Source organism: Panthera tigris, chromosome C1, assembly GCF_018350195.1.
Source record: "Panthera tigris isolate Pti1 chromosome C1, P.tigris_Pti1_mat1.1, whole genome shotgun sequence".
Taxonomy (NCBI): Eukaryota; Metazoa; Chordata; class Mammalia; order Carnivora; family Felidae; genus Panthera; species Panthera tigris.
The window spans coordinates 161,817,957-161,832,434 of NC_056667.1; the positions used below are offsets into that span (position 1 = coordinate 161,817,957).

At 37.8% G+C, this 14,478-nt stretch overlaps 1 protein-coding gene across 2 annotated transcripts in view; it reads right to left on the reverse strand.

Moving 5' to 3' along the window:
* CHN1 (chimerin 1) overlaps nt 1-14,478 on the reverse strand; it is a 200,379-nt gene that overhangs the window by 142,037 nt on the left and 43,864 nt on the right. For both annotated transcript variants that reach the window (XM_042994728.1, XM_042994729.1), the window contains exons 2-3: nt 11,276-11,314; nt 8,296-8,351 (exon numbers count right to left, since the gene is read on the reverse strand). In XM_042994728.1, the coding sequence (XP_042850662.1) occupies nt 8,296-8,351; nt 11,276-11,314 (95 nt within the window). The remainder of the gene's footprint in view (nt 1-8,295; nt 8,352-11,275; nt 11,315-14,478) is intronic.

Genomic DNA, 14,478 nt, shown 5'->3' on the forward strand with positions numbered 1-14,478 from the left:
ATTTTTCTCCTAACAAATAGCCTTTAATAAAAAACGTTCTATATTTCAGGGCACTGGGGTGACTCAGTCGGTCAAGAGCCTGACTCTTGATTTCAGCTCAGGTCATGATATCAATGTTCGTGAGTTCGAGCACTGCATCGGGCTCGGTGCTGACAGCAAGGAGACGGCTAGGGATTCTCTCTCCCTCTCTGCCTCTTCCTACTTATGTCCTCTCTCTCTCTCTCTCTCTCTCTCTCTCTCTCAAAAATATTTTTTAAAATGTTCTATATTTTAACACTCATAACGGCAATTGGAAAGATCTTCTGAAATTAGAGAAAAAAGCATTACAATTTTATTTTCTGTTAAATTATGTTATTTCTTACTACCAGATATACTGTGTTTTACGAGTTCTGTCTTCAATAATTTATGATTTGTTTGAACAGTAGAATTCAGGTTTTAAAATACAGTGTTATGTGTCTTGATCTGATGAATGCTAATAGCAATTCAGCTGAGAAAGTACAGAATATGGAGCTCATCACCAGGTAAGGGCTTAGACCACAAGAGAAGGTGACAAAACATGGCTGGCAACTAAATGCGTACTCCCTCTGGGTGTGCCTAATTCCCCAGTCTCTGAATTGATAATCTGCAATACAATGCTACGGTTAGAAGAAAAGGGAAGGGAAATGTTCACGTACACATGAACAGGGTCAGTTCTCCCTCTCTTATGACTGCAGACATTTCCTTAAAGACAATGTCATTGGACCATTTTTATAGTTATAATTAGTGCCCATCGAATTTAATAACCTTTATTTAAAAGAACCATCAGTTTATCTACCGCATTAACTTTTCTCTTTTTCTCTCCACATTTCAGTGGTAATTAAATCCTGTTTCCTTTTCCCCCTTAAAAACACAGTGGCCTCTTAGTGCTTAATGTCCCAAATCCAATTCCCCAGTTAAATATTTGAGGTTGAACATCAACTGGTTACTCAGTACATTTTTATCTTTAGTGCTCATCACTCCCAAGGACCTTTAATTCTCCCACACTATTTATCATTTAATCAAGACTAAGACTGAAACTTTCTTTATCCGAGAGGTATTTTACATTAGCTCCATCTCACTGATTAACGCTTTACTTTCATTTCAAATAGATATCTAAGTTATTTGATTGTTTTACAGGAATTTAATGAGATTGAATATTGCTCAAAGTAGGTTATTAGCGTTAGTGACATACTCTTGATATCTATATTTATAAATCTAACATTACAGCAATATTGAGTGGGAATGTCATGTCTTTCAAATGAGACCATTTCTCACTATTTATTAATTGTCCGTTAGTTATCACCTGGTGAAAACAGAAAGATGTTGTTATTACAGAAATTGGTCACATACAGAAATATCACTACTGACTTGCTAATTAAATATGCATATTTTATGCATGCATAACTACCCTTTATTAAGCAAAGTTGAGTAGCTAATAGGTTATCAGTTTTGAACAATGTGTGACGGTGGTTACAGTCTGATAGAAGGGCCAGTCCACAGTAAATCCTTCTGCCCACAAAGCAGCATTCCTTGCCCACCAATTTTTAAAAAATTTTTTAAAGTGTATTTGTTTTCGAAAGAGACAGAGCATGAGCGGGAGAGGGTCAGAGAGAGAGGGAGACAAAGGATCAGAAGCAGGCTCTAGGCTCCGAGCTGTCAGCACAGAGCCCAAAGTGGGGCTCAAACTCACAAAGTGTTGAGATCATGACCTGAGCCGAAGTAGGACACCGGACCAACTGAGCGACCCAGATGCTCCCCTTGCTCACCAATTTGCCCTTAGAACATGATTACTAACTTCCGTGAAAGAAACCTAAGCAGACTGAAAACAATTTAAATAAGAAAATTTAGGGGCACCTGACTGGCTCAGTTGGTTAAGCGTCTGACGCTTGATTTCAGCTCGGGTCATGATCTCACAGTTCGTGAGTTCAGGCCCGACATCAGGCTCTGTGTGGGCTAACAGTGTGGAGCCTGCTCGGGATTCTCTTTCTCCCTCTCTCTCTGCCCCTCCCCTGCTCACACACACACTCTCTCTCAAAATAAATAAATAAAACATTTAAAAAAAAAAAAAGAAAGAAATTCATCTTTAAAAGAAAACGGGAAAATTTAAGTAAGAAAATCTCAATTGTATCCCTTGTTTTCCGGTACTTATATGCCTTCCTTTAACCAACAGTATAGAATATGACTCTCTTGTTTTTCAGGGCATGGCAGGATTTTGTCAACTACGTCACAAAACTAAATCGAGGGAAATTATTTTCAGAGACTCTAAGAGCCATCCAATCTCCTAGCATTCTATGTCGTCTCTTTGTATCAAGGTGGATCATCAGAAGGCTACAGTTTAGCCCTTTAACAATTAGCTTCAGTAATTTGTTGCTCCTTAATGTTATGCCAGCTGCTATAAGAAACGATCATACACCTACTTTTGCTGTAAGACCGTAGCTGCTCAATGTAAGTAACATCAATAAATGTATTTCATTTAGTAAGCTACATAATTTTTTAAAAGAATTTAGTTCAGGTAAAAACTGGATCTTAGTAGCCTTTCTGATCCTTAAGAATTGCGTACTTTATTACTGTGATTCCCTTTTCACACAATTTTATTGATCCTTAATCAGCACTGCAATCAACCGGCATATATGTGTTTTTTATTTTCCTCAACTTTTCTTTCTGAATTCCTTTTCTTATGTCTTCATTTAGGTGGCCTCAAATTCTGAGAAAGGCAAAGTACAGATATTTCTCAATAAAGATAACTGCGTTAATAACACTTCCAGACTTTTCACAGAACTACTGCCAATATCTTACTTTCTCTTAAAAGTTTAAAAAGTTGTGTCTTGCCAGAGTATAACAAAATGAAACATTTTACTAGATAGCATTTATAAAAAATGTCCACTACTGGGGCGCCTGGGTGGCTCAGTCAGTTAAGCGGCCGACTTCGGCTCAGGTCATGATTTTGCGGTCCGTGGGTTCGAGCCCCGCGTCGGGGTCTGTGCTGACAGCTCAGAGCCTGGAGCCTGTTTCGGATTCTGTGTCTCCCTCTCTCTCTGACCCTCCCCCATTCATGCTCTCTCTCTGTCTCAAAAATAAACGTTAAAAAATTAAAAAAAAATGTTCACTACATATAAAATTATTTCATCATGCTTGATCATGGCACAGTAGCAATAAAATGCAATCATCAAGCACTACCCCCTACACACAGACGTGCAGACTGGATGCCTACAAATACTTAAATTGCAGCAGGACACTTAAAAGATAATCCCATGAAATCCCTGACTAATTTGATAAATTAATTTTATGACTATATGCTTTCAGGGCTGTTCAATGTTTAGCCAGTTTTCACAATAACAGAATCCATTTCACATGTTTTTAAACAATGGAGAAGCCATTCTTTTTAATAGTATATCATCTGAGAAAGTTGTTAGGATTCCCTCTTGCCTAATATATAGTTCATATTCAAATTTCTCTAATTATTCCCAAAACGTGCAGCCTTAAATAGAGAGAGAGTTCTCTGTCTCTACGACCCTCTCAAGGTAGACATACTGCATACGTGGTCATATCTCTTTAGTCTCCTTCATTTTAGAATGTTCCCACCACTGTTATTTCTTTTATGAAAAGGACATTTGCAGGACCGATGTCTTATAGAATGCACACACTTTGGATCTGATTCATACTTCACAAACAGATTTAAGTGAAGCATTTTTGGCGTAAGTACTATCTAGATGGTATTGTGTTTGCCTCATTACATCACATCCAGAGACACGTCAGTTTGTCCCAATACAGGTAATGCTAAAGTTGATCATGTAGATAAGGGTGAGCGTGCCAGATCCCTCCACTATAAAAATATATCTTTCTCCTTGCAATGCATAAATAATTAGTAGGGTGATGCCTTAAAACCATGTAAACATTCTCTTCACCTACAGTCTTTTTACTCAATGGTTTTAATGTCCAGTGATGATCCTTGCTTGACTCAATTATCAGCACAATCATTATCACTCCTTCTACATGTTTAGCTATGTTTCTGCTGTAAAGGACTTTATACTCCGTCCCTCTGTTGTTGTTTTTTCTTTGTATTGGGGTAGTTTTTTTGGTAAGCATCATTATGCACCAACAGATTATCTTTTCTGTGTTATCTGCGATAACCCTTCAAGTGGGCTCCTAGGGTCTTTTGACATGTCCCCATCCGTTTGAGTTCTTCTTGCTTTCCGATATAAAAGGTTCTAAGAAGTCATTGCCCCATGTTCTGGAATCAGGAATTCTTGTAAGGAACACTGGCTCCTTTCAGTAGGAGATAGTACTTGGAAACCAAATTTGGGCACCAAGTATGTTTACTCTTACGAGGGCATCACTGCTTCTAAGCCCTTTCCACGGACTGCGATAGAAAATATACTTTTAAAAATCTGTGAATTCACATTTATGCCTCCAACTCGAATTCAAAGCTCCATATTTATATCTCCCACGAACACTGGCTCCCCAAAATCTAATATAGTTACTCATTTGTTCTATCCTGTATCACACACAAAATAATTTCAGAATTACCACACAAAGTGCTACTGACAACAACAAATTGCTAAGTATAAAGATCTCTTTGCAGGTTATGATTCTTAGTACATTTCCCTCTAAGTTTGTATGGTCAGAATAATGTTTATAAGCTATGTAAATTAATTTTGGGGTGAGGATGCTATGAATTTGTTAGGTTCATTTGTTTCTATTTGTATTCAATTTTAGGGTTTGCTTTTTAAATCATTTTTTACTTAATTCTGTTGTTTGGATATGTGAAATATTTGCATAGTTCAAAAGTTGCAACTATATAAAAACATCATCAGAGAGGTCTGACTTCCATCCTTATCCTCCCCACTCTGCCCCCCCGCAGCCCCACCCCTGCCCCACTCCTTACAGATAACTATTTCACCGGTCTCTGGGTTAATCCTTCCCGTGTTTCTCTTTTGCACAAAACGCTTAACTTTCTTCCTATTTTTCCCTTTTTTACTACTAAAAAGGGACCATAATTACCATACAGGCACACCTCATTTTATTGTGCACTTGACAGACACTGGGGATTTCACAAGTTGAAGGTTTGTGGGAACCCTGCATCCAACAAGGCTGTTCATGCCATTTTTCCAACAGCATTTTCTCACTTTGTGTCTCTGTGTCACAATTTGGTAACTCTCACAATATTTCCAACTTTTTCACTATTATTATGTTTGTCATGGTGATCTGTAATCAAGGATCTCTGATGTTAGCATCATCATTGTTTTGGGACACCACAAACCTCACCCACGTAAGACAGCAAACTTCATCCCTACATGTTGTGTGTGTTCTGACTTCTCCACCAACTGGGCATTCCCCATCTCTTTCCTACTCCTTGGGTCTATTCCCTGAGACACAACAGGATAGAAAGTAGGCCAATGAATAACCCTACGGTGGCCTCTAAATGTCCAAGGGAAAGAGTCACACATCTCTCACTTTAAATCAAAAGCTAGAAACAATTAGGCTTAGTGAGAAAGGCACGTCAAAAGCTGAGAGAGGCCAAAAGCTAGGCCTCTTATCCCAGTTAGCCAAGCTGTGAATGTAAAAGAAAAGTTCTTGAAGGAAATTAAAAGACCTACTCCAGTGAACACATGAATGATAAGAAAGCAATAATGGAGAAAGTTCTGGTCTGGATAGAAGATCAAACGAGCTACCACATTCTCTTAAGTCAAAGCCTAATTCAGAGCAAAGCCCTAACTTTCTTCAATTCTATAAAGGCTGAGAGAGGTGCGGAAGCTGCGGGAAAAAAGTTGGAAGCTGGCAGAAGTGGGTTCATGAGCTTTAAGGAAAGAAGCCGTCTCTGTAAGATAAAAGTACAAGGTGAAGCAGTGAGTGCTGACGTGGAAGCTGTAGCAAGTTATCCAGAAGATAGAGCTAATGAATGAAGGTGGCTACACTAAACAACAGATTTTCAGTAAAGATGAAACAGCCTCATATTAGAAGAAGACGTCATCTAGAACTGTGAGAGAGGAGAAGTCATTGCCTGGTTTCAAAGATTCAAAAATCAAGCTGACTCTTGTTAGGGGCTAATGCAGCTGGAGACTTTACGTTGAAGCCCATGCTCACTGACCATTCTGAAAATCCTAGGGCCCTTAAGAATTCTGCTCATTCTACTCTGCCTACGCTCTATAAATGGAACAATAAAGTCTGGATGACAGCATGTCTGATTTACTGATTATTTTAAGCCCACTGTTGAGACCTACTGCCCAGAAAAAAAAGATTCCTTTCAAAATATTACTGCTCAGTGATCATGTACTTGGTCACCCAAGAGCTGTGATGGAGATGTACAATAAGAATGATGATGTTTTCAGGCCTGCTAACACAATATCCATTCTGTAACCCATGGGTCAAGGAGTAATTTTGATTTTCAAGCCTTATTACTTAAGAAATACATTTCATAAGGCTATAGCTACCATAGATAGTGATTCCTCTATAGATCTGGGCAAAGGAAACTGAAAACCGTCAGGAAAGGATTCACCATTCCACACGTCACAAAGAACACTCACGATTCATGGGAGGAGGTCAAAATACCAACATTAACAGGAATTTGGAAGAAGTTGATTCCAACTTTCATGGGTGACTTTGAGGGGTTCAAGACTTCAGTGGAGAAAGCAACCACAGATGTGGTGGACACAGCTGAAGAACCAGAATTAGAAGTAGAGCCTAAAGATATGACCGAATTGCTGAAATCTCATGATAAGACAGGGGAGTTGCTTCTTGTACATGAGGAAAGAAAGCGGTTTCCTGCGATGGAATCTACTCCCGATAAAAATGGCATGAACACTGTTGAAACGACAAGGATTTAGAATATGACCTAAACTTAGTTGACAAAGTGGCAGCAGGGTTTGAGAGGATTGACTCTTGATTTTCAAAGAAGTTCTGCTTCTTTCAAATGCTCCTCAACAGCATTACATGCTACAAACCGTACGTGAAAGGAAGAGTTCATCAATGTGGCAAATTTCATTGTTGTCTTATTTTAAGAAACTGTCACAGCCACCCCAGCCTTCACCAGCCACAACTGATCAACTGCAGCCATCAGTATTGAGGCATGAACCTCCACCAGCAAAAAGATTACAACTCACTGAAAGCTTACATGACGGCATTTTTAGCAATGAAGTATTTTTAAATTCATGTGTGTAAATTGTTTTTAGACATGATGCTATTGCATGCTTAAAAGACTATAGTATAGTGTAAACATAACTTTTATATGTACAAAAAAACAAAAAAATTCATTTGACTCTCTTTATTGCAATATTGGCTTTATTGCAGTGGGTCTAGCCAAATCTACAATATCTCCAAGGTATGTCTGCGTATACACTTTCTATCTGGAAATCATTCTGTATCGGCTCACAGAAACTTCCTTATTCCTTTTAATATCACAGTTTATTCACAGTCTCCTATGGACTGATATTTAGGTTTTTTTCCTAATATTCTGCTATTACAAATAATCCTCTAATAAAAAACTTTGGGTGTATATAATTCCATATTTGTACAGGTAATTCATCAGGGTAAATCACTAGAAATTGGGAATGGTAGGTAAATGCAGGTATCGATTTGTCAGATACCACAAAATTCTCATAAAATGTAACACTTCACATTCCCATCAGCAATATATGAGAGTGTTTGTTTCTTCACAGACTTACCAACTAAGCATAGTCTAATCTTTTGAACTTTTGCCAATCTAAAAAGGTGGAAATGGTCTCTCTGTGTATTTTAATTTGCATTTCTCTTATTGTTTGTGAAGTTGAACGTCTTTTCAGTACTGAAAATACGGTGATAAGTACCGTTCATGTCCTCTGCTCATTTTCAAAACCACAATATAAATCTTTCTTTTAATGGAAAAGTTACTTCAATAATGCCTTCAAACTTTATTGAAGAATGTGTGACTTAACCGAGAAGAATACTAACATCACTTGAAACTACACTGTCACATTCTATACTCCAAATAGTCCATTAAAAAGTGACAGTGCAACTGAGGAGAACGTTAAGAAAGATGCATTCAAGTACAACTTTATGAAGCTAACTAACATAACTGGCCAATCCCACAAATAACCATGCCACGGGAGGAAGGTGAAAGTTTGGTAAACAGATGACCGAGAGACATTTTGGTTTTTTGTTGGTTTGTGGTGGTTGTGTTTTTTTCAGATTTTAATTTAAATTCTAGTTAGTTAATATAGAGTGGAATATTGGTTTCAGGAGTAGAAGACAGTGATTCATCACTTGAGAGACACGTTCTTATAACAGTCGCATCACACCCACCTCATTAGTACAGGTAATTCTTCGAGGATGAGGGGCTTCCTGCTGCAGCTGATATACTGTAAAGACAGAAAGTAAATCATTCCACATCAGCTCACAGATATCTTCCTCGTTCTTTTTGGTGTTATAGGTTGTTCAGTTAACCTATGTCTCTCCTATGGCAGACACTTAGATTTTTTCTAATATTCTGCTATTACAAACAATTCTAAATTGCCCTTATGTAGAAAGCATAAATATATTAGGAATCACAAACTGGCTGCTTTTTACAGAAAACTATGGTACAGTTCTATTTGTTATTAAATTAAAATCTGTTAAGAGCAACACGAAGAAAATAAAACAAACTAAACTTAGTGAAAGCCCAAAGGCAAGCATAAATAGAAAAATCATAATCCACACAAATGTCTTTTTACCTTGTAACAAATTAGTACTGGGTATTTGGCTGTGTTCTCCAAAATCTGGCCCTTTATTTTCCTGAATTCTTGGTGGTTGTATTACATAAGGCACGTCTCTAATAGAAGCAAATAATGGTTATATATGTGTATATTTTTTAATTTTTTAATGTTTGTTTATTTTTGAGACAGAGAGAGACAGAGCATGAGCAGAGGAGGGGCAGAGAAAGGAGACACAGAATCCGAAGCAGGCTCCAGGCTCTGAGCTGTCAGCACAGAGCCCGACGAGGGGCTCAAACTCACAGACCAAGAGATCATGACCTGAGCCGAAGCTGGACGCTTAACTGACTGAGCCACCCAGGCGCCCCAATGATTATCGATTTTTGAAGCACATTATTACATGTCAAACTTGAAACTAAAATTAGGATTATGGTAGAAGTAACAGATGTGTTTTTCTCCCCTATTTATATTGCAAACATCTATCTTCAAAGATAATCTCCCCTAAAAACAAAATTTCTGAGCCAAAGTTACCACCACTTCTTCAAATAGAGTAAATGCAGCAAAAGAAGGAATTCAGATACTGAAATAATTTGCCAAGGAAAGAATAATTTTCAGAGTATCTGAAAATGAATCAGTGAAAATTACACCAATACCACGACATTCTAGCCTCACTTCCGGTTGATTTATAATGAAGAAAGAATGAGAATAGAACACGGTGGTCATCAGAGAAAGTATGTTTATGTATATCTAAGTTTATCTCTGGGAGGGAATTTTTCTTCTCTTTCTACATATATAATCGCATATTATTGAATTTAAGCGTGCTTGGGTGGCTCAGTTGGTTAAGCCTCTGACTTTGGCTCAGGTCATGTCTGACTTGGGCTCCGGTCATGATCTCACAGCTTTTGAGTTCGAGCCTCGTGTCAGGTTCTGTGCTGACCGCTCAGAGCCTGGAGTCTGCTTCGGATTCTTTGCCTCCCTCTCTCTCTGCCCCTCCCCCACTTACACTCTTTGTTTCTCTCTCAAAAATAAATAAACATTAAAAAATTTTTTGTAATAAATAATAAAAATCCTCAACTTAGACTTCTTGCTAGTTCTATTTTCCTATTGGTTCATATTTGTAAAGTTTTAGAATTATCCTGCGGGGAGCTCAGGCATTGAGGTTACTAAAAAAAAAAAACAAAAAACAAAAAACTGAAACTCAGTAGCAGAATTGTCTCCAAAAATAAAAATAAAAAAAGAAATATGCCATTTTTTTAAAATGATGGCTACTAGGAGACATTTAGAGATACAGAAATACAAACTGCCTATACTACATTTAGTGATCAATATTCTTCAGAGGAAAAAAAATCATCACCATGATTCCATAACAGTGTGAGGCTTCATAGATGCTCTTACATAAAAAATGTGCAAGGTACAAGTCAGAACAAAGAGAACAAAGGTAAACTGAAAACCAGAAAAAGCAGACAAGAATTTTAAATAGGTTTTTAGCCAATGATATTGCGAGACAAATTTTTAAGAAGAACATTAGTCATTTTTATACATTCTTTGAACTATACTTCCCATAAACAAAAAAGGCACAGGCAGGGGTGGGGAAAAAGTCTCTATGGCAATATTTCTAGAGATTATTCATATTTTGCTTACTATAAGTAGCCCAAAGTAGCAACCTGCTGAAATAAAACTATCTGTTGTTCTGGGAACACAAAACCAAGAATCTGAATAGCTGATCCTGCAGGCGGCAAATTTCGGCAACTTACAAATATCAAAACTTAGGATAACTCAACACTTACAAAGGTGTTGATAATGTATGTCTAAAGTACAGGTTTCTCAGGTTGCTTATGCAACTCCATACATAAACAAAAACTTACAGTAATGGCGTCAGCAGTAGTGTATTCATGGATTTCTTTTTAAGGCTACTTTGATTGTATTAATCCCATTTCCACTTTTAAAAAATCTGAAATATCTTTTACTTGAAGAAACAATATTCTCAAAGACAAGGAAGGGGTAATAAAGGGCAAAGAGCCTAGACTCTTTTGAAAAGATTTTTATTCTAATGCAAAGTTTAAAGAGCAAAATAGAATTCAAAGGTCTCTCATATGCAGGAAAGCAATTCCTAAAACAAAACAAAACAAAACAAAACAAAACAAAACAAAAACAAAACAAAACCACTTTTGCCTGTTTTCATCCATTCATTCTATGAAGACAGCCTCCTGACTTATCATTTATATAGCCCATAGTTCTTTTCCATATAAAGAATTAGGATCTGAGAATAATTAGATTGCTTGAATTCTCAGTTAGCTTCTCTTTTCATTAGTTTTTATCAGCCAATGTCAACAAGTGGCCTCAAGTTCAATATGGAATTTCATGCAAGCTCAGAGAGATGAGATGCATTCCAGACATGCAAACCATAGACAGACCTTATGGAAACACTCCTGTTTTCCCACAATTACTACCTCTACGCTGTTCCCAAACCCTGCTATAAATTAATTTTTCAATAATGTGTACAAAATGAATCTTCATACCTAATGATTTTAATATTTCTATATCACTTATAAAGCACTATAACCCACCCAATTTAAAATTATTTGCATACTTACAGTAAGATTTCCAAACAGGAGGTCTATATTCATCTGTATCTGGAAGAATAAACACCAAGTTAACATTACTGAATATTTATATCTTAATCACATATGGTTAATATACATTAAATTAAGTTATATTAATATATACTTAATATATGTTTGTTGATGTCTTTGTGTTCTAGGCATCGTGTTAAGACTCTAAAGGACATTCAGAGGCTTTTTAGTCTTGATCTTTATTTTCTTGGGAGTACAGTTTCACAAAGATGTTCAAAGAAAGTGACTGTATTTATTCAACTGTTTAGCACATAAAAACACCAAGGTTAATTTTTACAGCATGCACTCATTTCTCACAGTCATTGATAGTCAATAAAGTCTTTGTATCTTTGGGCTTAATTCTACAATTAAGGGATTCTCAGATCCCTGAAATTATTGGAATTTTTTCTTTTTCAGTCAAATTCACCAGATAACAGTTTTAATCCTCATAAGTGTATCTCCCCATCGTATCTGGAGGATTCCAGTGTAACTGGTTTTACTAACTTCAGGAGAGAAGAGCAGCAAGGTACTTAGTGTCTTCATATATCATGAACAATCAAAACCAGGAAAGGAGAAACACTTCAGTGGAGGAGAGTATCCAGGGAGCCACAAAGACCATGAGGTGAACATCTGCTTCTCAAGTCCATTTCCCCTCACTCTGCTTGAATGAGGGTTTAGGCGACAGTGTAAAAGAGGATGTGGAAAGAGATGGAAATAAAAACACTTGCGGGAGATGGGGAGAGTTAGAAAAAGGAGAGGTACCAGTGTGGTCTGGCATCTCATCAGTAAAGCACAGCTCAGTAATAATTTTGCTGGTCAAAAGCTCTGCCTGCAATACCATGTAGCTAAATCGGCTGACACAGCGTCTCGGCGTGGGAATACGTGGCCAGCTACCTCACCTGGTTCTGCTACCACCCAACACGAACCCATTAAGGAATCTGGTCCAAAAAATCCTGGTCTCCACGGAGGTAAGTAAATTTACGAAAAGTTTATGGAGAAGGCTGAATCTAGCATATGTAGGTCAAGTAAAAATGATCATAGACTCAAAACATTCCCCTCAACCTTTAAAATGGCAACACTTCACTTATGTTATCGTAAACCACACAAATATTTGGAGTCAGAGGGCTACAGCAAGACTATTAACGATAGGCATAAGAACACACAAAGGAAATTCTAAGTCATGTAGAAATTGCTTGGCACCCAGGAGTGTTCAAATATATTTTTTAATGAACAAATAAAAGATGACATGAATAAATGAGTAACGAAGTAAAGCAGCAAATACAGTTGCTTCTCGTTATTTCAAGTTCTATTCTACAGAGTCACCTTGAACACTCAATTAGTGAATACTGAACCACTGTTCCTTGGGGAAAACACAAAGTTAGGTTCCTATATGCCTCTGGTCACAACATTCTCATCAACCTATGAATACATAACCTTGTTTATTTGTTTCTGTTTAAAGACACCTTATTTAATAAATATTGTGATTCATTAGCACTGAACTCACAGCCAACAGCTGTATACTGTAACTCATGCCTCAGTGAAACTTATCCAACACATGTATCTTCTCCGTAAGAGGCATCACAGCCTTCTTGAGCTTCGGAACCTCAGAAAGCACTTCATCACTATGTGTGGGGGCTTTAAACAGAGAGGACAAGGGGAGCTCCACATTTTGTCCTTCTCCTGGTCCTGGCTGTACATGCTTCTTCCCTTGGCTGATTACAATTTGTACCTTTCCCTGTAATAAATCCTGACTGTGAGTGAGTTCTAGGAGTCCTTCTAGTGAATTATCAAACCTGAGGGGGTGTCAGAATTAAGGAAGCCTTTGGGACTGTGCCCTCTAACTTTGTAGTTAGCCCTAATTCCTCACAAACGCTGTACAAAGCCTGTACCCAAGCAGTGATAGATAGCCTTCTGCAGGTTGCTTTGACTTTGGAGAAGGTGAGAAAGAGGCTAATTCTCAAAATCCTGCCTCTGGAGAATTGTGTATCCAGTCCTAGATAAGACTTTCTTAGGGAAACATCAACTTTTACCTAAAGCTGTGTGGCTTTAGGAAATTCACTACCTCTCTGTATCTTATTCTTTATCTATAAAATGGAATAATATCATCATCTGAAATGGGAATAGTGACAATACAGGTTTCTTGTGAGGATCAAATTAGGTGTCATACATAAAGCACCCTACGCTTAGGAGAGCTTTAGTAAATGAGTACCCTCTTCTGCCCTCACCAAAAGTGAATTTAAAAACATAATGATGTTACCATATTAGCCTCAGGCCACTGCCAATGATTTCAGCTGTGCGTTCTCTTCTTATTATTTTGTTCTTCCCTGTATACCTACTATATTACAGAAGGCATTATTATTCAAGATGCTACAGATCACAATTATGTGGCCAAATAAAATGAGCATTTAGCAAATAACCAAGAAATAGTGGGAGAAAAGTTTGAGTTTCCTTTAATATTAAAACAATTCTAATGATTTAGTGGCTTTTAACAGTGAAGTTTGGGGTTGTTTGAATTTTTTTAAGGTCTATTCATTTTTGAGAGAGCGAGACAAAGCGCCAGCGGGGGAGGGGCAGAGAGAAAGGGAGTCACAGAATCTGAAGCAGGCTGCAGGTTCTGAGCTGTCAGCACAGAGCCCAATGCGGGACTTGAACTCGTGAACGGGTTGAGATCATGACCTGAGCCAAAGTCAGACGCTTAACCGACTGAACCACCCAGGCACCCCTTGAGTGAAGTTTGGGTTTTAAAAGTCTTTTCCTAGCCATGTATTTTTCTGCTGATGGGAGTGTCGACTGGCACAACCTCTCTGGAGAGCAATTAGCAATACTTATCCTAAGCCTTTCAAAGTGTTTAACAGGCACCTGTTATGACAGAGCTCAAATAAGATGCTCTTTGAAGGAAAACCCTTAAAAATTATGACAATCTTTCTAATGCTCAGGGAGCCTTAGGTCACCTTGGTCTTTTTGTTGACCAAGTTAGGCAACGGGCAGGCACCACTGTCCTCAGAATCAGGGGAAAGCAGCCCATGGAGGGGGCATGGCTAGATGACTTAGAGAAACAAGCCCCAACCTCTTAGTGGGCAGAGTTAGTTGCTAGATTTGGGGAGACGGATTTTTCTAGGACGCTAAGTCCTTCTGGAAGGGAAGAAACATCACTCCAATCTTTGATTCCTCAGATTCAAAGTTAA